The sequence below is a fragment of the Pinus tabuliformis genome, chromosome 3_2 (genome assembly GCF_031772625.1).
Source record: "Pinus tabuliformis cultivar Carrire ecotype Pingquan chromosome 3_2, CPIR1, whole genome shotgun sequence".
Classification (NCBI taxonomy): Eukaryota; Viridiplantae; Streptophyta; class Pinopsida; order Pinales; family Pinaceae; genus Pinus; species Pinus tabuliformis.
Window position 1 is genome coordinate 983,624,949 of NC_142302.1, and position 27,068 is coordinate 983,652,016.

Here is a 27,068-nt window from a genome sequence, read left to right on the forward strand (position 1 = left end):
AAGTTGCGGAATAGAACATCATATTGGACTATGCCAACTCTAAGGAGAAAATTGTAGATATCTTCACAAAACCCCTTCCTCGAGAAGCATTTGAACATCTCACTTTCATCCCATTAGGAGCAACACAATGACAGGGGGATCATTGTATGAATAAGTTGGCATTGATGTCAAAGGGGGAGAAAAAGTTGAAAAAGGGGGTGTAATGCCATCAATGACAAAGGGGAGATTGTTGGATAAAGTTGTCATTGATGTCAATATGATGTCAAGACTAGCCCTTGTTGGAGATGATGAAACCCTAGTCCTTGTTGGTACATTTCTGGGAATCCTTGCTCTTGATTATTCCCTAGCACTAATAAATTAATCCTTATACCCTATGTCCCTATGATGGAGAAGCTGTAACGCTATTTCTTTAGGTCCATCATGATTATACCTAAGCCTTGATCCTAATACTTAAATCCTAAGCGTTATTCTAGATAGTCATACCATAAATTCCTAAGGGTTGTCACAAAATACTAAGAACTGTCATAAAATAAAAATCCATTTACGACAACAGAAACAAAATTTTGATATGCCTCTTATACCAATTGATAGAGGGCTTCAAGAATTTTATAACAAGTATTTTCCCTCTAATTCCTTGTCGTTGTAAAGATATTAATTTTTGAAGTGTAAAATACTTCTTTTGTCAGTGTACACAAGTTGGCCTCAGGTAAGCTCTCCATAAGTCATGACGGTTCAAAACCAATGAATTAATATAAATATAAGCAATGGACAATTCGGTGAAGTATCATCCACAGTTCAATGACGAAGATAAAATGTAGAATAGAAGTTCACAACTCGTGAACTAGAAGAAAGAGAGTTCGGTTGGACAATGTTGGAATTATGATACAAGTGTTGTCCTTGATGGCAACTCACTCACAGGTCAGTTCAGTTTTGATGAAAGGCAACCCACAGTGTAACAGGGCATTCGTACATAAGAACAGAAAGATGGAAATAAAGTCTACTAATCAAAAAGAAGAAGTTGAAGGTAAAGGATGGTGAAAAGCAGTTTAAGATGTATACGCAGGTCCACTTAGTCAAAACAGCATATATACGTTGATTCACAAAACAAAAAAAGCGTATACGTATACACACACTTTCACAAGAAGAAAAGTGCGTATATGTTGGAAAATCAAGGAAATTCAAGAGGAGACAATACCAGGGGTCAATACCATGGTTTTAGCCCACAATATTGAGCGGAGTAACGACTATTTGATCCCATCCAAGAATACCATGGGTCTTAAGTGGTTTTGGTCCGAGGTATTGAGAAAAGCCTAAAACTATATAAGGAAGAGAAGATCATAAGGCCAGGGTCTGCAAGTGAAAGGATTTCTAGAGAATACTTCTATCTGAAGTATATTTTATGTTGCAGGGTCTATGTTTGTGATTTGATCTGAAATATTTTATACACCTTGAATTCAATGTTGGATCAGGATCATGAGACCTGAAATGACTCATCATTGAATGATCTGATATAGGTTATGCTGATCTGATTATGAACACCTATTTTATTCTTTAAATGTCATGATCCGGGTTTGTCTAGAGTCCGAAATTGCAGCAAAGTTATGAGTTAATATTTGCAAACCTATATGTTGGTTTGTCTCGGTAAAAGCGCATGTACACGCAGGATCTACTCTTCCAAGTAGCGTATACAAAAGAAAAGTCTTTTTCTTCAGATCTGACTGGTCTATCTAATCAGTTTTGTTGTTTTACTGTTGTCTGTCAAGGAAGTCATCTTAGATCTGAATGTAAAACTGAATGCATAAGGACTTTGGTATCTGATTGATCGATTGTATAAGTGAGAAGGGTGATCTCTGCTACTACCTGTGTAAAGCTCTGTAAGTTGACAGTAGATGTTCAGTATATCGCTGGTTGGTATAGACTTTATTCAAAAGTTTTATGTTTCAGTAGTTTTGAAGGTATACGCAGGTTTGATTAAAGGAAGTAGCATATACACATAGGTTGGGTTCAGTAAAGTAGCGTATACATTTTGATGCATGGTCTTTGAGGTTTCAGCTGGTTCTTAATGATGATGCAGGTTTCTGGGTTCAGCACAGTGTTTTAGTGACAGTGATCTGACTGTTTAGATTAACTGATTATTTGGTTGATGCAGTTTGAAAGTTCTAACGGGTCCAGTATGAAAGTTTGATTAAATGAGGCCTTCATGTGTATTGTTGTGTGCTAGGAGCATCTAGTCTGAAAATTTATGAAACGTAGTCCCTCGAAGAAGAGAGAAGGTCGTAGGCTTCTGTAGGTCGGCACCTACGTACTAGTAAATACATTGGCTAGTACAAGAGCTAGGGGATTGGAGCTCCCTTCCAGTAGAAGCTGGAAAAAGAGAGAAGGTTGTAGCCTTCTGCAGGTGGGTGCCTGTGTACTGGTATGAGACTGCACCAATAAAATATGGTAAACAGATTTTCTTATTATTAAAAGAAGACAGAGGCGACAGTAGAAGGCGATTTTTGCCCGCATTGGGTTTCCACCTTAAATCTTGGTGTTCATGTGTGTTGCTAATGTGTGATGGTTACTATGTTTTTACTGCACTGTTTAATAAGTTACGGATGCACTAATTAAAGATCAACACATGATAAATTGACTAAATCATAAGTTCTCTGGGTATACGTTGGTTTCTTTAATTACAGTAGCATGTACATGCTAGTTCATTTCACAGAAGTAGCATATATAAATCTGTTTGGGAAATGAAAAATTATTGAACTGATAACACTTATTCACCCCCCCTCTCAGTGTTATTTCCAGCAGACAAATCTATTGAAGCTTCTTTCAACGAATTGGATTGGAGAACTGTAAATAGTTTTTGGGCAAACACTATGAATACTTTTGTGGAATTCTTCAGCCAAGTCGAGAGAAAGTTTTAAGGAAGATATTTTTGTTGCTGACCTACTCTTTTGTGGTCATATGGAGGCAGTATATTCATACGAACCTGTGGAAAATAGCACCTTTGATCTATGAAGAATATTCACACTAGTAGTACCATATTCTTCGGACTTGTGGAGGTATGAACCCGCATCTATGATTTTTTTGCAAACCTGTGAAGACTATCTTTTTGATCTACAGTAGCACTCCTTTGTAGTTTTGTCGAGAAAGTCTACACTTCGACTTGTGGAGAGTATATTTCGAACCTGTGAACCAGTGAAGTCTATCTTTTCGGGCATATGGAGATAAAACTAGATATGTGATCATTCAAACCTGAGTTTCTTTTTGAAACTGTGGTGACATTTTTTGGATCTGTGGTAGAACTTCTTTTCGACCTATGAAGGGAACTTTCACACCTATGATAACACCTCTTTTTGAACCTATGGAGGCACATTTCTAGCTTTGTGGTGACTTTTGGGAACCTATTTGTGGAAGACCTCAGACCTCTCGAATTTGAAAAATAGTGAAGAAATTGTTGGAGAATTAGAGGTATTGTACAGTGAAGACTTCACAACTGAGAATCTTTGGACAATGAAGAACTTATTAAGACAACATACATTGAAGTAAGTTTTTTAATTTAATCAAGTTGGAGCTTGAAATTTTTCTATGGATTGGAATCCTAACAGTTTGACCAAGATGGAGCTTGGGCTTGTGGGAGGATTAGAGTCCTCCCTCAAGGTTGGTGCCTTTAGAAGAATTTAAAATTTTATGTACTAGTTGGAGCTTTGTTCATTGTAAAAGGATTGGTGTCCTTAGCATCTTGTTAATAAAATCATTTTAATTTTATCTCTTATTTTCAGGTTCATATTGTGAAAAATATCTTAACTGACATAAATAACAATTGAAAGAAATATTTATTGACCCCCCCCAGTGTTTCCAACAATAGAAGTGCTCAAATATCATAAATTCTCAATCCTTCAACAAATAAGCATATTATAATCAGGGATCTTCCCATGAGATGTCTTCATTAAGGGAGTCATATGACAACCCCATTAGATACTACTTTAGAGACCATGTATAAAACATAGTATAATTACTCAATCCAATTAGTCTTTGCTCTAACAAGTTCTGCACTTCAACCTTGAAGAGGCACTCGGCCTCCTATTCATGATAATATTGTCAATATCACTTTACTTGTTTCAGCAAGGTATATCCATAAGGCTGATGTCAAATGGCATGTTGAAAATTGTAAGTATTTTGATTAGCAATCCGATTTGGGATGGTTACACATCTTCCAATGGAGTAATACAAGACATAGCAGACTTCGCATCTTTAGCACTTAATACACAGGCTATCAAAATTAGCCCAAATCAGTGTTGAATACATCATACCAACCATCATTAGATGTATGCACAATTGTCCTTCATATATAATTTTTGAAAGGTATGACATTAACACAGACTGCAGATTAAGTCATACTATTAGTTCCAAACAAAAAATATTATGATGCAAGACTCAAACTCATTTTTCATCCTTCTTAACAAAGCTCCTTCTCATGATGATAAGAGATCAAATACTCCAAACAAGGGTTATACATATCTTACATTCAAAGAGTTCAATGAGGCAGCAAAGTTCATATTTTAAAAGAATTGTCTTGCTATATATATATATATATATATCTTGCATATTTCTTGTGACTTTGTCATGCCAAAACCCAAACTATTATCACCCCCTTTTAAATTATTAAGTTGACTTTCAAGCTCTTGATCTCTTATGCATCTTATCACCGAATTTTGAAGAAGAAGGTATTCATAGCTAATTCCTTCAAGATTGATGCAGGGCATAAGATAGGAATTTTGTTATAGACCCGTAATCATTTTAATCAAAACATTTATGATTCATTATTACTCACATAGTAGAGGGATGACTTACAACATGCAAATTTGACGTATATAATTCTTCTTCGTCCTTTAAGGTATAATGAGATTAGTCTTTTCTTTATCAAACTAGAGATAGAACCAAACTTATATATTTATATGGCCTTCATTGACAAGGATATCAAAAAAAACTTTGAACGAAGAAGATAATGATATATACCTTTCATTTTTGCAAACTTCGATGATCTCCTTGAGGATAAAGCTTTATATATATAAGACAGGTCTACAACACTTCAAAATGTTAGTCCTTTTCAAACATGTCTTAAGCACAGTGGCCTTCATGGTAGATGACATGTTTAAGACTGCTCTTGACAACAGAAAAGTGAACTTTAGCCTTTCATAGAGGGTTGAATCAGAGGCTTAATAGGCCTCTAGCTTTCCTTTCAGGGAACGAAACTCGCTCAGTGGATCCTCCTTTCTTCGATCAGAGTAGAGAACAAGTAGCCATAGGAATTAAGTCAAAACAAAATTTGAACTGGCTTCCTTTCCATGCCTGAGATATTCTCGGATCTTTTATGGTACTGAGATCTCTTGTTCATAACAACACCTTCCAAACTTGTAAGAACTCCTTTGGACTCCATGTAATCATGCAGTCTCTTTTTATTCCTCACAAACTAATTTCGAAATAATTGGATAGTCCGTGACTTGCTTTATGAGAACCTTGGCCCTAAGGTTAATTCTGAGATTTTCGACCTTACGTTGTTATACGTACCCTCCCAATATTTTCGGCCTTCTACGGCTCCATCATAAATGGTTTAGGCTCCATCAAGGTCTAAAGTATTTTGGACTTTAATATGAGGACTGAGGTATCATAACTTTGACCTTCTTAGAATGGTTTTCTTCCACAAACAAAATGAAACTTTGACACTTCAAATATCTCGATTAGGTTTTCTAGGATTCCCTTCACTTCTACGATAAAACTCATCCTTTTTCCATACTTGACACAATGTCACAATGTCACAACTTCTATTTATTTTCATGTCTAGGACAAGGTATTGGTTTCATGGTCTTACATCTTCAAGAGTTAGGGCACTTCTTCATTTGATCGTACACCTTCAAGATTGTTTAACCATAACTCTGATACCATTTTGAATTTCTAGTAGCTAGGCAGGCTAGAACAATTTTCAATCTGATAACTACTTCCAATGATGCATTTTAGCTTCATATAACATTCAAATCATCAGGCGGTTACACTTAGAAAATTCCAACAATTAAGATTGGTAGAGTAGTAGAGATCACAATGAAACAATAAACCAAGAGACACCAAAATTTCTTGGGACAATACCCCACTAGGGGGAAACCTAGTAATACTTTCCTTATGATATAATGTTCAATTCAGCCAATTTTTACATCTGATTCATCCAATCAAAATAGCAAACCTTTCTTCTATAGACAAAACTGACCAGTAAGATGACCTCCAACAAGTTTCAAGCCAACCCTCCAATATGCCAAGACAAAATGTCACAAATTTTCCCTCCACGAAGGTCTTCAACTAGGTCAACTTCATATCACAAGGAGTCCAAAATCGGCCTCTTCCACAATCAAGATATCATAGACAAATAAGTGTCAAACCTTCACATATGTCATTGAGCAATGAGCCTCAGAACTTCACGTATGTCACTGAACAATGAGCCGACCTTCACATATGTCATAGAACAATGAGCCTCAAACCTTCACATATGTCACAAAACAATAAGAATCAAGCCTTTGCATATGTCACAAAATAATAAGCCTCAAGGCTTCACATATGTCATAGAGATGCGCCTCAAACCTTCACATATTCACAAAGATGATGAGATCATTCAAAGTGCCTTTTTGGTGGAGGAGGTGATCACATATATATAGTCTTCAAGAGGGGTCAAATGGGTCCCTCCAAGGAGCCAAGGCAACTTGATCTAGGAGGGCCGACTTGGACACTTGTGGTGTCATAAACCAAAATATAAATTCAAATTTTGTTCTTTGATTTATTGATGAAAATATCGACCAAAGCTACATTTTCTCAACAAGTGTATTTAAGAATTCTCTATTTAGGAAACCTTATGATTTTAGAAATCTAAATTTTTGTACAACTGTCATATTTTTTGATACCCTTATCGGAACATGCATAAGCATCAATCTGGAAACAATCAAAGAAAATGGAAAAGATAGGTTTCTATAGTTTGGAGATCAATCATAATTTTGTATATGGTCCCTGGAAGAAGGCATATGTGCTAATGTTTGTGGTGATTCAAGAACATGGGAGTTTTCTACCTTTCTTTTTTCTAAAAATTGCAAAGGCCCTATGTTATCTTTTTTGCAATGAACATGGGTTTTGATTCTCAAAAGATTCTAAGAACTTCGGTATTTTGTGATGTAGTGTATTTATACTAGTGGAGATATGCACCTTGGTCTAGCACTATCAAGTGTTTTTTGTTGGTCTTATACTATGTGTTGATCAATGTCTTAAAACTCTGACTCGGGTTCGAAACCGGTTGAGGATCAGCTCTGACTCCAACTCCGACTCAGTATCGACTCGACCGATTTGATTTCAATGACTCAATCGTTGTAAAAAATACTTTAAATAATTTTTTTATGAAAAAACATAATTTTAAAGATTTTCATTCATGTTTCCAAACACACAGCATTAGAATATAGGCAGAAGACAACGTATGATCAAAGTAGGCTCATGAATATATCAATTATATCAAACTGGCACCCAGTGCACTGTCCAATACATACATGCTATAGAGATCAAAACAAAAACACAACCAATGAGGCTCTAAATGGCCTCTACAACAAAAGTAAATAACATCACTAGTCACCACTACTATTGGTTACTGCTAGAGAGGCCAACATCATCTGGCTTAGACTTTGAATCAGAGTCAGACAAGGAAACCCATGGCTTCTCCTCCTCATCACCATCCCCAACTACAACTATAGAAGTAGTAGCACTAGCAAGTGCAGCAACTGCACGCTGAGATAGACGAGATATGTGCTTCTGTCGTGGCTGAGTAGAGGAAGTGCCTGCGACTGGAGGACTTGGGGTTGGGCCTGGTCCAAGTGGATCTGCATTCAACTAAACATTATGTTCAACGACAACTTCAACTAATGCCTCTATCTGTAAATCCAAATCAATACCAATATCCTCGTCATTATCAAACTCTATTGGATGACTCTCCAATACACAATCTGATGTTGGATCAATATCTTCCAACACAATGGGATCTGAATCAGGTCTTTTGTTCAGCAATTGGTTGCGTTTGAGCCAGAGGTTGTATTGGACATAGACTAGATCATTTAGCCATTTTTGTTTCAAACAGTTTCTCTTCTTCGTGTGAATCCTCTCAAAGACAGACCAATTGTGTTCACACCCAGTAGCACTGCAAGTTTGACTCAAAATACAAATTGCAAACTTCTACAATTAAGGACAATGGCTACCAAATGCCTCCCACCTTTGTGCTGCAAAAAACATAGTTGTGTAATGAGTTAGCTCAACAAATTATATCCAACTTTCAAATTATAAACAATTTAACAAAATAAGAATTTGAAAATTGAAATTATTGTTTACCTAGTTCATTTGCTTCCTTTGCAATCCTTGCTAGGTTCTTGCCCAAGGTACATGTGGCCCTGCTGAAACAAGTGATTTTTCGGTGTGTCTCCAGCTAATCACTCTCCTTAGGGACCATGTGGTCAATGCAGTTAATCAATCCATCTCTAACCTCCCGAATCAAAGCTTCTGCCTCCAGAGCTTTATAATGATACCTTGGGTTCAAAAAAAAAACCCAATTGCATGTATAAGATGATGGAGTTGATTGTTCCATCTTTGATCAATGATTTCCCAAATGGGCCCATACTTAGCCACTCTATCATTGTATACTGCCTTTATTTGCTCCTTTGCTTGATCCATAGCCTCATAAATGAATTCCATAGCCAATCTTTCCCCATCTACCAACCACAACACCTTCACTAGTGGCTCAACAACCTTCACAATCTTTGCTACCTTTTTCCAAAATATTTCTTCATTAACTTTCTTTTTCACATCTTTGCCATCCTATTTGTGAGACCATTGGCTTTCATTCCATTCATTACTAGAAAACACCCTTTGCAAGTTTCTATGTTCGAAAAGCATAGACTGCAATGTCAAAAAATGAGTTGCAAATCTAGTGATGGCAGGCCTAATAATATCCCTACGCCTTGTGTGTTTCCTCATAAGACTCAAAATCCATGAGTGATTGTAGATATATTTTGTTATGCTTTTGGCATGCTCTACAGTGTTCTTGACCCAATCTATTTTGTCAATATCCTCAAGCATGAGGTCTATGCAATGTGTAGCACATGGCATCCAAAAGATGGTTGTGTTTTTCCTCTAACATTTTACCAGCAAGAACATATTTAGAGGCATTATCTGTGATGATTTGAACAACATTAACCACCCCCGCCTTTTCAACAACCTCAGCCAAAAGCTAAAACAACAAGTGTGCACCTTTCACCCTATCAAATGCATCAACTGATTTTAGAAACATGGTTCCCTGTGGGAAAAAGGTAATCAAGTTTAGGACGGTATAGTTCCTTTGATTAGTCCATCCCTCTGACATGATGGTACATCTTATTTTTTCCCATGAGCTTTTGAAATATTTAAAATATTCATCAATGGAGGAAACTTCTTTTTGCAAAAGAGATCGCCTTAACTCATGCATAATAGGGCCTTTGAAGCCCTTTCCAGCAACAAATATGGCATCAAACATAGGTTCATAATAAAGTGAACAAGAAGCCTTGCAGGGGATATCAGAATCATACCACCATCTAGCTATGTAATCACAAGCAGTCTCTCTCAATTCTTTCTTCAATTGGTCATCTAAACTAGGTTTCATATGACTTCTATTAGCTTGAGGACCATGTGCATCTGATGAAGAGGAGGGTGCGAAATAACTTTTGATATCACCCCTCTTTTTCATTTTACCCTTGTCCTTTCCTTGAATAGACTCCAAAGAGGGAGGAACATAATGAAAGGGGTTGGATGCATCAATGCAAGGGATAGATGAAGAGCACTCATAATCAAAATTGGGGTTGGCAGACATCATTTGTTGTATACTCCTCTTCCTCCCAATTTCAACTTCTATTTCTTTTTCCCTAACTTTTTCTTACTCAAACTTCTCAAAGTTATCTAGCAACTCCTTCCTAATATCCTCAATTTGTGGGGATGGTGCTTCACATGGAGTAATTTGGCCTCTAATACCATCCAATTGTCGTTTCAACCTATGAATGCCCCCTCCACCCCCCTTGATTTTTCTATGACAATATTTGTAATGCATTTGAGAGCATCTTTCACTCTAAAGGCCATTCGCTGATATTTGGAAATGAAACGAAAAAATCTGAAAATGAAAACAAAACAAAAAACATTGCTTCAATGTTCATTTTTTTTACAAAAAGAAAACTCTTTTCAATTTCCATATTTGCGCACAGAGAAAAACAAGCAAAAACATATTTTAGAAGTGAAAAAAAATACCTCTAGGCACAAACTACCTCCTCAACATTGCTCCAACAAGCCAACTCCTCAATGTTGCTCCATTCGCTGCCCAAGAAGCTCCTCACTGCTACTCCAATGATTGCCCAAGACTCATCATCGCTACTCCAAAAACAAACTCCACAACTCTTCACAAATTCTCACACAAATGCAATGAGATCGATGTGAGGAAATGTGAGAGGGTTGGGTAGCTTTTATAGGCTTGGGAGAGGTAAGTGGCCTTCAAGATAACATAAAACCCAATTAGAATGAACTTTGGGATCTGTTTCCCCCCCAAAAATTTGAGTTGGGTGCGTTTGGCCATAGTTGGCCGAATCGACCAGTTTAACTCGGGCTCGACCAAGCCGTCCAATTTCTTATCAGTCGATTCAAACCAGCTCGGTCAGTTCAGTAACAAACTGGCCTCCGGACCGGTTTTTTTGCCGAGACAGACCGGTCGAGGGTATGGCTCGGTTAGCTCGGCCGATTTTTAAAACGCTGGTGTTGATCCACATAGGTTGTACCAAAATTTGTAAACATGTCTCATCATTCAAGAGCTCAAAGGTGTGTACTAGTACCCACATTTGAGAAGATGGAACCCTTGGCTTGCATTCTAAAATAAGCTTTCACATGTCATCCTGCAATCCCAGAAGGCTTCCATGCTAGAAGAGTTTATTTTATTTAATTCTCTCTCAAAGAAGAAAGCATTTTATTTTGGCACTCAGGTACTTTACTTGGAGATTCCCCTTTTCTATACTTGGCATGCTTTTCTTTTTTCCCTATTTATCTTCAAGTGGGACATATTCTTCCCTTTACATGACCTTTTTCAAAGCAAGACTCAACTTTATTCTTGATTTTCCTCCATTCTCTTCTCTTTGTTGTAAATAAGAATGCAAGCATCAAAGTTATCATTGTTGTCTTCATCATCCCATCTTCTTTGTACCATTTTTTTCACATGAGATGCAAATGTTTGTGCGAGCACTTGTGTTATTGTATTGGTTGAGCTTCTCACGTGTAGTACTACGGTTATACTTTGACTGGCGTGAGGAAATTGTATTGGTTGAGCTTCTCATGTGCAGTATCACGGTTATACTTTGAGTGGTGTGAGGAAATGTAAGAGTCATGGCATGATTATTTTTACCCCAAGAACTTTGAGAGTGTTGATTTATGTCTAACCTGCTTAGAACATTGCCCTTTCTACCGCTTTGAATAATGCAGATACAATTAGCATCTTTTGATGACAAATATAAGCATATACCTATGGTTAAGAATTCTATCTAAATTGCATAGATCTTATTTCTATAAATAATGTTTACTTCTTAAGTACATGGATTTGTGTGATTGAAATAATCTCATTTGGCTCCTAAGTTTTCAAATTCAATCTCTGCTAACCAAGTAGAAAGCAGTAATAATCTAGAAAAAGAATTGCTACTCTTTAAGCTCTTTAAGGAAAAACACATTTATTACCGTTGCGTTTTTCAAAATTTCCTTGCAGTTTAGTTTAAGCCAAAGCACATTTATTACAATTGTTTTCCTTGCAGTTTAAATCAATTTACTTAATGGGTCAGCAAACCTCAATTGCAGAATAGAGGTGTTAAACAACCTCCAGAATTCATATTTCAAACCTCGAGTCACTTAAGAAAACCCGCCCTTAAGTTAGCGAAGTACTGACCCGAAGCAAAAGGGATTGTATGAATAATATTGTCACTTTTCCTCAAGTTATCTGAGCACCTTTGAGTCTTGGTATTACACACCCTTAAGAGTTCATAATTAAAACTTTGAGTCACTTAGGAACAGTCCCCTTGAACTAGCAAACTATTAAACTGAAGCGTGAGGCATTGTGTGTGGTAACATTGACACTTTTGCTTATCTGAAAACCTTTGTTTTTTCAACACAAATATTTCCAGAGTAATAACACACAACAACTCAGAGGCTGGAACAGGCAGGCAAAGACAACACAAGCACATATTTGGAACACAATTAACCCCATCTAACAACTACTGGTAAAAGTAATTAACTCCTCCAAAAGGAAAAACTAAAAAATCCCAAAACTTATGAGTAGTATGGTATTTAGCACAATAAATTTGGTATTATTGGATGTTACAGTCAAATTATCAATCCCATCAACGTGCAATGGTATGGCACATATACCACGCTGCCTTTTGTATTCCGCTATATCCAATCACTGCATTTATAAAACGCAAATAGGCAAGCATGCTGCTTTTTGTAATCTGCTATAACCAATCACTGTATTGACAACTAATTGTAGAAGGGGATCATATTCACATACTAAAGACATGATTCCTCATTGTTCCACCCGAAAGCAGTAAACCACCAACTCTCTTCCACAACATTTAACGGTGATCCAAATTAACTAGTCTACATTTTTTCCTTTATAAACTAGAACGGAATAGAGGTTCAGAATGGCTTTATCCTATATATTACAAATTCCACCCTTCCAGAGAACTGGGGGAAAACTACTACATCAGACACAGATTGGCGTTGTCTGATGACATGAGAATTTTATTTGTCGGTCCAATGGATGGAGACTATAATTCACCTCCATATTATTGACAGAAAAAACCTTGAATACAGCTAAAACTGATTTATTCCGACCATTATTCCTTTCTTGCTACCAACTTAAACAAATGTACAGCACATACTGCAAAAAATGCTAATACTAATTAAGTGAGGAGGAAAACAACAATTATGTACACGGAAACAAGAAAATAAAATTGAAGACTTCCCGTGTCAAAGAAAATTCATTACACCATATTATACTCATAAGCTTTAATACATTCCCTTGAACACAGGATTTGTACGACAAATGCTTGGGCCGTATTCCTCATATTCTGCTTTTGTATGGCAAGCCTGCATAAGAATCAAAACAAAGAGTGATCAGAGTTTCCTTGGATGAATGAAGATGGGACCTATCATTCAGCAAATTCTAGTGAAATGTTCCAGAAAGTGGAATCCTACAAAGCCCCATTAAAGCCAATATTAAAGGGAACTAGCTCAACTTTCTTTGGCAATCCTGACTGTCCAGATTGATATCTACGGAGTATTTAGAAGGGTGAAGGAATTACCGTATAAAACTCTGGTGTAGAGGCAAGTACAGAGCCTCCAAACCAAACTGCAAACCGCTGGATTGGATGGCCAACTACATTGACGTCTACTGCCTGCGACTGGTTTACAATCATGTCAAGAAGAAATACGCATAAGCACAATTGGTAAAGAATGGGCTGCATCCTAGAAATTTTATGAAGAAACCAATAAGCTTACTTTTACTTCACCACCAAGTCGAGCATCTGATGCACCAATTCGAGCATCTACAATTTTTTTAATATCACGTTGCAACCTTCTAGGGAAATCCTTAAACATAGTTGACCCTCCCGATAATACAATATTCTGCCTCATATGAGAGATGAAATTAGAAAAGTACAAGTATTTTGATGGAATTATTTGTGCATGTACAATTTCCAGAAGAATTCAATGCAATATATAGCCAGAGTGCACATAATCTTGCACGCTACAACTTTGTGGCCTAACCACCACATACCTTGTACAAAGCTCGCCTGGTGTCAATTGGCGATGACTGGATGCACTTGTCCACCACAACAGGCAAGGGGGTTGTATAATCACTGGAGTAGATTTCAGGATTAAAGAAGACCTGTAAATTGGGAAAAAAAAAAAAAAAAAAAATTTAGATGCCTCTGGATCCGGAATGTTCTTGAATTTAAACTCAAGTACCTTAATATATCTCAACCTGGATTAAAGTTTCTGACCTGTATAAAACACTATTATAATCAACTAGTTTTTTTTTTGTTGGCTTGACCCACAGGTGATTTGAACCTTAAATATCATGGTTTCCATCATACTTCATAACACAATGATTGCCAATTGAATAGATCATTTCATATCTAGCAATATAAGTGCAGAAGGCTATACAGGTTATAATAGTCTATGAACATAAGGAGTTTTTATTGATTAGGTTAGTTGTGAAAGCAAATGAAATGAAATCATATCCTATCCACAATGAACCTCAATTTAAGGTAGAATTGTAATGAAAGGGTAGAAGAAAAGGTTCTGACCAACCTACTACTATAACAATAGAAATGTAACAATTCAATATATAGGACTTAATAATGGGTTTTATGTGCTTAACACAATCTATTTTAGAATTAATAAATCCTGTAATCATAAACTTAGATCAAATTCTTTAATAAGTTTCTTACTAGCATATGCCTGACAGCTAACATAAAAGATATAGTGTCATGACTAGTGACAAAAATAAGATGTCGTCATATGCTCAATGTAAGGTTCGCATTGGATTCTCAACGCTTCTTCTCTGAAATCCACTTATTCTCCACATGCTTGCACACAAGTTCAACACTCCAACATCCAAAGTTTTGGAATGTATTGTATCCTGCTATCACTCAAAACCACGCCACACAACAACAACAATCCTAGGACCTCCAGCAAGTATTATCGAATGATAACTAATAGACAGTCAGCTCAGATGTCGCTAATTGATTGCCTCTCTGTTTGAATTGTTGCTTTTCCAGTCTCTAAGGGATGTCCCTGTTGAAAATTTATGTAGCTACGGTCGGCATTTTTCATTGGAAAATTTTAAGGAAAATTTTATATTTTGTCATCCTACAAGTCGACCAAATAAGATCCTCATGTCGGCCCAATTAGGGCTAATTGGCCCACATATAACACTCACACATATATATATGGCATCGATGGCACTCATTTGCAGCATCAATCACATCAAATTTCGTCAACTTCATTCTGCAATCTTCAGAGAGCATCTCCACACATGTGAAGGACAAGAAGACCTCTCTTTCTTATGCGTTGACTCTCTTCGTGACTGCATTGACTGTGTTTTGTCTTGGGCATATTTGTTGATATGGGGTAGCATCGGATGTGCTCTAGCTATGAAAATTGGTGGAGAAGCTAAAGCACATGAGGTCTCCAATACCCAGAAATGGTTTGGGCAGATTCTAGACAGTTTGGGAGATATTAAAATAATTAATATTCTTAATGGAGTCCCTAAGTCTAAACTTAGGGAAAATAAAATATTAATGTGAATTAATATAAAATTGTGTGAAAAAGGTCCAAAAGTCATGGATCAAGCGAGAGTTAATCTTTGTTGTTGATTAGGGACTTAATCTCGGCCGTTGAATTGTCAACGAGAAAAGTATAAGAGGAGGCATGAGGGTCACTTGGACAACACACCGAGTTGATCAAGAATTCGATTTTCTAGGGTAGGGCTTGCTGAGGAAATAGGAGTGATCAGAGTTGCGGCTGAGGTGTAGTGAATATAGACGCAAAGAGGGTACCGGGAGCATCAACGCAAAAGCCAGGAGGGAGGGATGCAAATCCAGCTAGAGGCCACGCAGAGACAGTAAGGGCCCACGCAGAGGCATCCAGGAGCTACGCAGTGCCAGAGAGAGCCAACGTGGGTGACGCAGAGGCTCTAGAGGTTGACACAGTGCCTCCAGAGGCTGACGCAGGTCGAGTTGGGGTACGTTGGGCTGACGCTGGGCCAGAGAGGCTGACGCAGTCCCTAGTGGCAAACGCTGGAGATTTCGTGGGGCAAATTGGCGCTGAGAGCTGTGGAATTATTCATACCGGGTTTTAGCCAGAATATTTGTATCCGACTGAGAGGTACTACGGCCGAGATCATTCTCTGTTGGGTGAGCCAGTTTGGCACCCAGATTGTATTCTGAAACTGCTTAATAATAAAACCCTCAGATAGCTGCACCGGTTTTCCCGCATTGGGTTTTCTGGGGACATTATTCCAAAAACTACAGTGTCACTTGTGTACTTGTTTTTCCTTCATTTGATGATCTGTAATGTGTTGAGCATGTACTTGCATTTACTTTCAGTATTTACATGGTAAATAACTTTTTAATTAAACAGAACAAGTAGGCAAAAATAAATCAGAAAGTACATAAAGGATTTCTAACAGTTAGACTTAGAAATTCAAACATGGTATCAGAGCATGGTTACAAATCATAGGAGAATTGAGGGCATCATCCAAGCAGAGCAACAGCAACAGAAACAGTTGTCCCAAGTGACATAAGTTGTTCCTAGCGGAGAAGCAGCAAGGAAGGGGTGACGCAGTGCCTGCGTCGTCAAGTTTGAGCCAGGCGGAGGATCAGCACAGTGGCAAAAGGGAGCAGACCTGACCTACGCAGTGCCCGGTCATCTTTCTCAGTCAGGAAGGATTGACACCCGTGGTCTAAAGGTGCGAATTTTGTTGGTGCCAAGATTGCGCAGAGCCTAGAAGGTCTAACCTTGAGTTCGCTGAGGCATAGGAGGCTGTGGGTAAGTTGCGGAGTGAAGTTGGTGGGGTACTGTGGTCAGAACAGTACCTAACAGGGAAAGACCAAGGAGGAGGGAGTTGCTGCCAAGGATTTCTAGCCAAGAAATCCAAATCAATGGTACAGTTGCACTAACGATCAGAATGGGGGCATCTCGACATTGGCCGAGGGGTTTCCAGGAGGGAAATCGAGGCTCAGAGGGAGTCACACCAAGAACTTCCAGGAGGGAAGTAGAGGAGCAGCGAAATGGTAGTGAACGGGGTGTTGTCCCACAAAGTGTCTAGGCACCGCGACAAAGCTCACAGAGTAAGGGTTGTCACTCTTAAATCCTTACTCACTCTGTTTAGACTCTCTCCTAGTCAAGTCAAGGTGGGTAGTCCCTACAGTAAGTGGATGAGAAAGTCAGTGGAACACGGGCTCTAAGAGATTTTAATGATTAACAACTTGACGAATGTAAATGAATATCGATTAATTCAAATGAATAGATTAAACATTAATGCAACCAAGACATGACCATAAGAAAGAAACAATTATAGACCAGTGCCTTATGTTTGATTAACCGTAGATGAAGTAAAACAAGTTATCCAGAACAATTTTCCAATATGTCAAGAATAATGACAATCATGAATAATCAATATAAATGCCCAAAACTATAACATGCAAGAAATTCCAGATTTAAAATGATTTTCGCCAACTGTGCAAATCTAGATTTAATAAATTTTCTCCTATAGTCAATATAATTTAAAACATTTATCACACTTTGACCATAGCAGAATTATGAAAATTAAGATTTAGCATTTAACATCAAGAACAACAAGGAATTTTAAGTTAGCGCTTCAGTCATTCCTTAGGCAAAATGTAAAGAAGTAAAACAAATCAACGGGTTAATAAATCTAATTTTTTAATGGACCATAGGCCACATTAAAAAAATTTAATGTTTCAGCACATATCCCTTAATTTATTTTAACTCCTTAGTCACAAAATTTAAAAAAAATGAATAATTTTTTTTTACTTTTTAGAACTTTTTAATGTTTAGGATTTTAGATTTTAAAATTTTATAACTTTCTATGATTTTTTAATTTTGTAAAAAATAAAGAATCAAAATATACAAAAAAAACCTTTTTTAATTTTTAGGGTTTTTAGAAATTTTTTAATGTTTTTATATTTTTTGAAAGTAAATCAAAATCAAAATCAAAATGAAAAATATGAAAAATAAAATAAACACAAATCAATGAAATACAAATACAAATAAAAATAAAAGATCAAATTCTTTTCTTTTTTGGGATTTTATGAATAATACAAATAAAAATAAAAGATCAAATTCTTTTCTTTATTGAGATTTTATGAATAAAACAAATAAAAACAAAACGCAAACAAATCATAAAACAAATTTCAAATTATTTACAAACTTAGATCCAATAGAATGTACAAATAAAAAGAACTAACCTAAAATAAATAGGAACGACACCACACATATTACAAAAATGAAATCAAATAAATTAACCCTAACACTTACAATTAAACAACTGAAATAAAATCTAGCCTAACCTAATCATGAAATCGGAATATATAACAAAAAAATCTAAGTGTATTGTTGCTTGCAAGTGTGCGTGAGGGTTAACAGGAAGCTGCGGAAGAATGTCGCTGCGAGGAGGGAGAATCGAGAGGAATGGAACGACAGAAAGGATATATGTTGCAGGTTTGATTTGAAGGTTGACAGCGGAGTTATGGAAGGAATGGACGCGCGGAGAGAGTAGAAGACGCAGGTGATAGGCAGCAGAAGGGAAACTCGAACGGAGGGTTTAGTGACGGGCAACGATGGAGTTGCAAATCGATGGAGTAAGGCAATGGAAGAATGTTGTTGCGTGGAGGGAGAATGAACTAGAGGTGGCAAAGAGAGGAGAGCACGCAGCAGATTGAGGAAGCTCACATGGACAAGGATGAGTCGGAGGTGAGTGTTGCATACAGAAGGCAGCAAGGAAGGGTTTGGAACTTTCCAATCTGCCCAGCGGAATGGAGATTGGTAGCTGTTGAAGGATCGGAGGGCAGCGAATGGATGGGAGATTTTGGACACAGGTTCTGGCAACAAGGAAAATAGTGGGCAGTTGTGTGAGGGTTTGGAGCTACAAGAATGGACAGAGGTTAGAGAGGGATCCGCAGCATAAAGCCTTTTTCGAAATCCCACAGTGAAATCCACAAACCAAGCAGCGAATCCAAAAAAACTAGGCATCAAACTGGTGACCCAGAAACCCCTTAAATTTTCTGAAAATTTTAGTTAAAATGTTAAATCCTTCTGCGTCAGATTTCTTAATGAAACTCTCATGAAATTTCTAGATCTGAAAATTAATAAATTTAAACCCTTGGATTGCAAAATCTGGATATGATCCCTACAAAAATGATGTTGATGAACCCTAGAGATCCAGATCTTACCCTCCAATGCCTAGATCTGGACTCTGCACAATTTTCTCCTTCAGATCTGTAGCTGCAAGACAACAATAAAGAACCCAAACGATATACACAGAAACCCAGAAAACTAAAACCCAGAAAACCTAAGTCATAAAACTAAAAATAATTACAGATCTATGTACATGAATGGCAGATCTATCAGATCTACGGAGTGTGAGTCCAATTCCGCTCCCAGATCTGGTAATCTGAGGCTCTCAACAGCCAGACCTATCGATTTAGCACAAAAAATTTAAATTTTTCAAATTTTAAAGAAGGTACTAAGCTTAAAACCCTTCATGCATAACCCATAAAAAAAACCTTATGATAAGCCCGGGATCAAATCAAGTTGGGCTCTTTAGAAAACACGGATCAGGAGTTGGCTGGTTCAACCGAGAACTTCCCCGAACGCCTGATGATCTAATAATCAGTGATTTCTTGCAAAACTCAATTTAACCATCAACATAGAGCGAGAAAACGATAATAAAATTCAGATAAATAGAGATACCTGCTATCATATTCAAAACTTAAATTATCATTCAAACCCCAGTGACAGAGCAAAATACCTGTACTCAAATCGCTCTTCAAAAAGTTATCATCAATGGCTAAAAAGAAATCTATGCATGAAAATGACACATCTTACAGTATTTCTACGAAGAGTAACACCAATAGAAATTTACCACAAAGTCCTTCTTTATTGCTCATAAAAAGATTACAAGAGAGCTTTTCGCTTAGTACACGATCCAGAGATCAGAAGAACTGATTGACAAATGACGTCCTATTTAAAGATAAATCTTCCAACGACTAGTTTGAGTGATCCTCGTCAAAGCAATCTCGGCCTTTGATAAGGATCAAAATTTCTTTTAATCTGATCCATCGAATTTTAAATCATTGAGGAAATTCGAATTTTTCAATTAAATGTATTTTAATTAATTCAAAAATTAAATTTTTGAATTAATTTCCTCAAAATTTTGACTTTGACTTAACCCCAGGGACCAAAAGCTTAAAATTTAGCAAAATAATTAATTTACCTTAGTCTCTAAACCTCTTAAAATTTAGTTTTTAAGGACGGACGAATTTTGCCTTCAGAGAATTTAAATTTACCTATGACCTAGAATTAATCAAATTTATGGCTTAAGATTTTAATTAATTTTGGCTAGAAAAATTAATTAATTAACGTATGAGGGGATAAATTATTTTTCCAACCCTCAGGACACTATACATCATGATTTTCACATTTTCTTTTACATCACAAGGGGGAAAATCCATCTGAAAAGGACTCTCAAAGACTACCCAATTCTGCGACACATATAATCTAGCAGATCAAACAATTTGTAATAATATAACCTAACCAAATAGTTAGGATTATTACCAAATCACTTTTACATAGACTCAATCTAGAACATTAGGACTCCCCTAAGATCCCAGTGACAAAATCCATTTCGGCTTTAGGGTAAGGCTGAAGGAAAACTTTGCCGACCATCCGAGAATGGATCGGTAAGACAAAAAACCTCCCGGAATGTGGATCGTCACCAGAAAAGTAGGTTTACCTAGGTGATTACATACACAACATAGATTTGCTGAGATTATTTACATTATACACATGCAAACTGTTTACATTATAAGATGATGATCAAGTTGATAATGATAGTTGGACGGCACGAACACATCGATCAGGCACTATCCCTTTTGCAAAAAAGGGGTTGTACTACTATGGGTAGTTGACATGTAGTGGTCAACATCTGGCTCTACTTGGAAACACATTGTTGCACTCGAGGAATGTGAGAATCCAGAATCTGCACCCACGCAGCACACAACATAAGTAGCATCCATCCGAAAATCATCATATAACGTTAATGTTGGGTCCCTATAATACTAGTGATTACCCCATTACTATTGTAGTTATACCCCTTATTTATATTGTTGTGCCCCTATTACCCCCATATTGTTATTTCTGTGCCCCATAGAATCCCTCTATTGTTATTTTTGTGGCTTTATATTATTATTGTTAGGTCAGCTGGATTATATTGTGACTCCTTAGACTCCTATATATAGAAAGGAGGTTTTGTCATTTGTATCATCCAAGAATTGTTCATTTATGTAATGTAAAGGAGGTTGCCCCCTCGAAGAGGCTGAATTCTAAGGCGTTGATCTATCTTTTCTATCTTTTCTTGAGCTGGTTTCATAACATTTGGTATCAGAGCTTTGGATTCTAGGGTTTCGCTGCTCCAAACAGGTCATCGTGGAATTTTCGCTATAACTTTTTTTCTGTGACGTTTCAGAAGTCGCCAAAAAAAACCCATTTGAGAAGAAATCGCGCTGAATCTTGGGTCCGAATTTCAGAGCTTTTCGCGCGATATTTGCGGAGATATGATCTGAGGAAGTTGGTCTTTTTGCAGACTCCTGAATTACATTCAAAACGGGTGACCTGGGGAAAATCGTCATAACTTTCTCTCCGAGGATCGGATTGAAATTTCGTAAGAAGGTACAGAAAGAGAACGGACTGTAGTTTCTTGTATGTGTGTTTCAGATTCAAAGGTTGAAACAGTGACGCGTGGTACGTCGTACAAGTTCGCTCTACTGAACCAGTCTAAAAGCAAGTCACTGTGGGAGATTTCACATAACTCTTCCTTGGAGAATCCAATTTGGCTCAGACTTGTGGCATTGGAAAGAGGACACAGAAGGCTACTACAGGTAGCAATTTCAGAACTGGATGATCCGAAATTACAGAGATACATCAGATTCAATATCAGGCTTCTATAAAGTGAAAAAAAGTGTGTAGTTTTTTTTTAAATTTTTGTGTAAGCTTGGTTTAACAGAATTCAAAAGGCATAGTAAAGCATTATTATCGGTAACTGATGCCCCGAGGAAAAAAAATGCAAACACCTAGTAAGGAACCTGAAAGCTCTAGCATGACTCATGAAGAAGAGGAAGAAATGCTACATGATATATCAAAATTACAAGAACAAGTGCAACAAATGTCACGCTCACAAAAGCTAACAGAGGCTAAGATAAGTGGCGTGGAATCTAAGATAAATGGCGTGGAATCTAAGATAAAGGGCATGGAAGCTAAGATGGATGATTTGAAGATAGATTTGAAGACAGACCTGGAAGAATTGAAGAAGTTGCTATAAGAAAGGGTCACTAATGGTGAAAAGGTAGTAAAGGAAACTCATGATGAGAACAAAAGAAATGTTAATCATGATTCCATAGACGCTAATGTTGGATCGAAGAATCACCATATTCCAAAAATCGATATGAGGAAGTTTGATGGCAAGGATCCCGCCACATGGATATTACAGATGGAGCAATTCTTCGATCTCAATAATGTGCAAAACTCACAAAAGGTAGGTATGGCAACTGTATATTTGGAACCAAATCAGTTTGTATGGTATCAATGGCTTTGCTCTCGTAAACAATTTATCACTTGGGCAATTTTTACGAAAGAATTGATAGCACATTATGAAGATACAAAAAGCAACACTTTTTTTAGCCAATTGATAAGTCTCAAACAAAAGGGTTCAGTAATGGAGCACATTGAGGAGTTCCAAAAATTGAACATAAGGGTAAAATATATTCCAGAGGAGCATAGGATTGATGTGTTCATAGGGTCTTTAAAGGATAATATCCAACATGATGTTCGCCTTTGGGAACCTGATTCATTAGAGAAGGCATTCAGGTTAGCAAGAAAAATGGAAAGCAAAATTATGGCAACCAGGAAGCATACCACTCACAACTATAAAGACGGAAGTGTTGTTGCCCCTAGTCTTCCACAACCTATAAGGTTGACACCACAACAATTGGAAGAAAAAATGGCAAAAGGGCTTTGTTACAATTGTGATAGCAAATACACTAAAGGTCATAAGTGTGCTGAGAAGAAATTATTCTACATAGATTGTGAAGAGGAAGAAGAAAAGGAGCAAGAAAGGTCAAAAGAAGAAGATATATTCCAGGAACAAAGCCTAGATGAAGAACAAATAAATCCGACCATATCTTGTAATGCATTGGCGGGAATTACCACTCCTCAAACCATCAAGATAGAAGGACAAATCAAGAAGAAAAAGGTAATAGTGTTGATTGATTCAGGAAGCACCCACAATTTTATTCATTGTAGGGTAGCAAAAGAATTGAATTGCTTCCTATATCCAGCACCAGAGTGTCAAGTGATGATTGCAAATGGAGGAACAATAAATTGCTCTGGAAAGTGCCATAATATCAAGCTATCCATGGGAGAATATGTATTGACTAGCCCAATGCTTTCCATTCCAATGGGAGGTGTTGATGTTGTACTAGGAGTCCAATGGCTACAATCCTTGGGTACAATAGCTTTTAATTTTCAAGAACTTTTCATCAAATTTTCTACGGAAGGAAAGGAAGTTGAATTAAGGGGTATTGCAGGGAAACCAGGAAAGATAATCAGCTCTAATGGCATGACAAAGCTTCTAAAAAAGGAGCAAAGAGGTGTAATTGCACAATTATGTTCGCTAGATGTTTCCACATTGGAATCATCTATTTCTCCAGATCTCCAAAAAGTCCTGGACAATCATTCCAAGGTATTTGAGACTCCAAAAGGTCTCCCACCTATGCGTGATCATGATCATGCTATTCATCTGATTCCAGGAAGTGTTCCTCCAAACATCAGGCCGTACAGATATCCCTATGCCCAAAAGAGTGAAATTGAACGTATGGTTGCAGAAATGCTAGAGGCTGGTATAATTCAACCAAGTCAAAGTTCTTTCTCAGCTCCAGTAGTATTGGTGCACAAGAAGGATGGATCATGGCGCATGTGTCCGGATTATAGGGAGCTCAACAAGCTCACTATTAAAGATAAGTTCCCCATTCCTGTTATTGATGAATTACTGGATGAATTGCATGGATCAATTTACTTCACCAAGTTGGATCTTCGTTCGGGATATCATCAAATCAGAATGAAGATTGAAGACATTTCGAAAACGGCATTTAAAACTCATGAGGGTCATTATGAATTTTTGGTCATGCCTTTTGGCCTTACCAATGCACCTTCAACATTTCAAGGTTTGATGAATTCAATTTTCAAACCATTCCTTAGAAAATTTGTGTTAGTATTTTTTGATGATATACTAATCTACAGCAAGTCTTGGAAGGATCATGTTGAACATGTTGACAGGGTGCTAAAACTATTGGAGGAGAAACAATTATATGCAAAAAGATCCAAATGTTTCTTTGGAGTCCAGGAGGTGGAATATTTGGGTCATATTGTATCTCATGAAGGAGTTAAGGTAGACCCTAGCAAAATTAAAGCCATTAAGGAATGGAAAATCCCCACATCCATAAAGCATCTGCGAGGATTTCTTGGGTTGACAGGGTATTATCGCAAGTTTGTTAAGAATTATGGGAGAATAGCAGCACCTCTAACAACATTATTGAAGAAAGATTCATTTTCATGGACTCTGGAAGCAACAAAGGCCTTTGAACATCTTAAAGAGGCAATGTGCCAAGCACCGGTCTTAGCTACACCAGACTTCACAAAAACCTTTATTGTGGAATGTGATGCTTCAGGAAATGGAATTGGTGCTGTTCTAATGCAAGATGAAAGACCCATTGCTTTTGAAAGTCGTCCAATCAAGGAAAAGTTTTTAAGCAAAGCTATTTATGAGAAGGAAATGTTGGCAATACTCCATGCACTTAAGAAATGGCGACCCTACCTAATGGGAAGACACTTCAAGGTAAAAACGGATCATGATAGCCTTAAATACTTTTTAGAACAAAGATTATCCTCTGAAGAGCAACAAAAGTGGGTCACAAAGATGTTGGGTTATGACTTTGAAATCATCTACAAAAAAGGGAAGCAAAATGTGGTGGCAGATGCACTCTCAAGAAAGGATGAGGATGTGGAAGCATTGTTGTGTGCCATTTCTATTATCCAACCAGATTGGATAAACGAAGCAAGGGAGGAATGGAAGAATGACGAAGAAGTGTGGGCACTTATTCGAAAGCTACAACAAGATTCCAGTACTTCTGATACATTTAGCTGGAAAAATGATTCGTTATGGTACAAAGATCGCTTATACCTCTGTAAGAATTCCCAGCTAAAACAAAAGATTCTTATGGAATTGCACACTTCTCCCTTAGGAGGGCACTCAGGATTTTTAAAAACTTACCACAGGGTTAAGAAGGAATTTTTTTGGGATGGCCTTAAATCAGATATTCAAAAGTTTGTGGCGGAATGTTTGGTTTGCCAGCAAAATAAAGTTGAAACAATTAAGACACCGGGTCTATTACAACCTTTATCCATTCCAAGCCAACGTTGGGAGGAGGTTTCAATGGATTTTATCACAGGTTTACCCAAGTCTGAGGGAAAGAGTGTCATCATGGTGGTAGTTGACAGACTTACCAAGTATGCACACTTTTGTGCATTATCACATCCATTTAAAGCCAGTACAGTTTCTACTGCATTTATGGAAACAATTCAAAAGCTACATGGAAACCCAAAGATTATTGTAAGTGACAGAGATCCCATTTTCACTGGAAATTTTTGGACAGAATTATTTTCTTGTCTTGGTACTCAGTTAGCTCATAGCTCATCTTATCATCCTCAATCTGATGGGCAAACTGAGATAGTAAACAAATGTTTGGAAGGATATCTTCGTTGCTTTGTATCTGATAAACAGACACAATGGGTCAAATGGTTGCCTCTGGCTGAATGGTGGTATAACACTTCCTTCCATACAGCAACAAAAATGACCCCATTTATGGCACTTTATGGGTATCAACCACCATCCATCACATCATATTTAAGACAAAATTCTAAGGTTCAGGCAGTGGAACATCACATCGAACATCAACAACAAGTCCTCCAACTCTTAAAGGATAACCTCGTGTTGGCACAAAATAGAATGAAACAACAGGCAGATCAACATCGCAGTGAAAGAAGTTTTGATGTAGGTGATTGGGTATTCCTACGGCTACAACCATATAAGAAAATGTCCCTAAAGCAAGCTAAGAAGGATAATAAATTATCACCAAAGTATTATGGTCCGTACAAGGTGTTGCAAAAGATTGGTACTATGGCATACAAATTGGAGCTTCCTGCAGCTTCTCGATTGCACCCAGTTTTCCATGTTTCATGTTTAAAGAAGGTTATAGGTGACAAGCTCCCAATTCAAACAATATTGCCAGAACTTGACGAGGAAGGAAAAATTATATTGGAACCAGAAGCAGTCACAGAAACAAGAACTCGACAGCTACGAAATCGATCAATTTCAGAGTATCTTATCAAGTGGAAGAACTTATCCGCTGAAGATTCCACATGGGAGGATGAGAATTTTATGCCGAAGTATCCAGAACTACTCAAGCGTTGAGGACAACACTTTTTTGAAGGAGAGGGGCATGTTGAGTCCCTATAATACTAGTGATTACCCCATTACTATTGTAGTTATACCCCTTATTTATATTGTTGTGCCCCTATTACCCCCATATTGTTATTTCTGTGCCCCATAGAATCCCTCTATTGTTATTTTTGTGGCTTTATATTATTATTGTTAGGTCGGCTGGATTATATTGTGACTCCTTAGACTCCTATATATAGAAAGGAGGTTTTGTCATTTGTATCATCCAAGAATTGTTCATTTATGTAATGTAAAGGAGGTTGCCCCCTCGAAGAGGCTGAATTCTAAGGCGTTGATCTATCTTTTCTATCTTTTCTTGAGCTGGTTTCATAACAGTTAAGCACAGGAAAGAAATAAGTTTCTCATTTATTAACTAGTCTAACAACATGAAAAACACAAATCTAATACAAAATGAAATACTTAAATAACAGGGCATAAGGTTAGAAATACAATACAAAGATGCCCCATGGCATCAGATGCGTTCGATATAGTGCATACTGAGCATTTGCCTACTTTCAGGCAAATCTGTCGGTTGTTTCTCAGATGTGCCATGTCCAATTCTGCATACGGTAGGACTTTTTCTTATCCAAAAATCAAA

General features: G+C 37.2%; 1 protein-coding gene across 2 annotated transcripts in view; it reads right to left on the minus strand.

Annotated features, from left to right (window-relative positions):
• Window positions 1-12,656: 12,656 nt before the first annotated feature.
• DIS1 (Actin-like ATPase superfamily protein) overlaps window positions 12,657-27,068 on the minus strand; it is a 334,160-nt gene continuing 319,748 nt past the window's right edge. For both annotated transcript variants that reach the window (XM_089417307.1, XM_089417306.1), the window contains 4 exons: window positions 13,889-13,999; window positions 13,612-13,737; window positions 13,416-13,514; window positions 12,657-13,200 (listed from right to left, as the gene is read on the minus strand). In XM_089417307.1, the coding sequence (XP_089273433.1) occupies window positions 13,120-13,200; window positions 13,416-13,514; window positions 13,612-13,737; window positions 13,889-13,999 (417 nt within the window). In that variant the 3' untranslated portion in view covers window positions 12,657-13,119. The remainder of the gene's footprint in view (window positions 13,201-13,415; window positions 13,515-13,611; window positions 13,738-13,888; window positions 14,000-27,068) is intronic.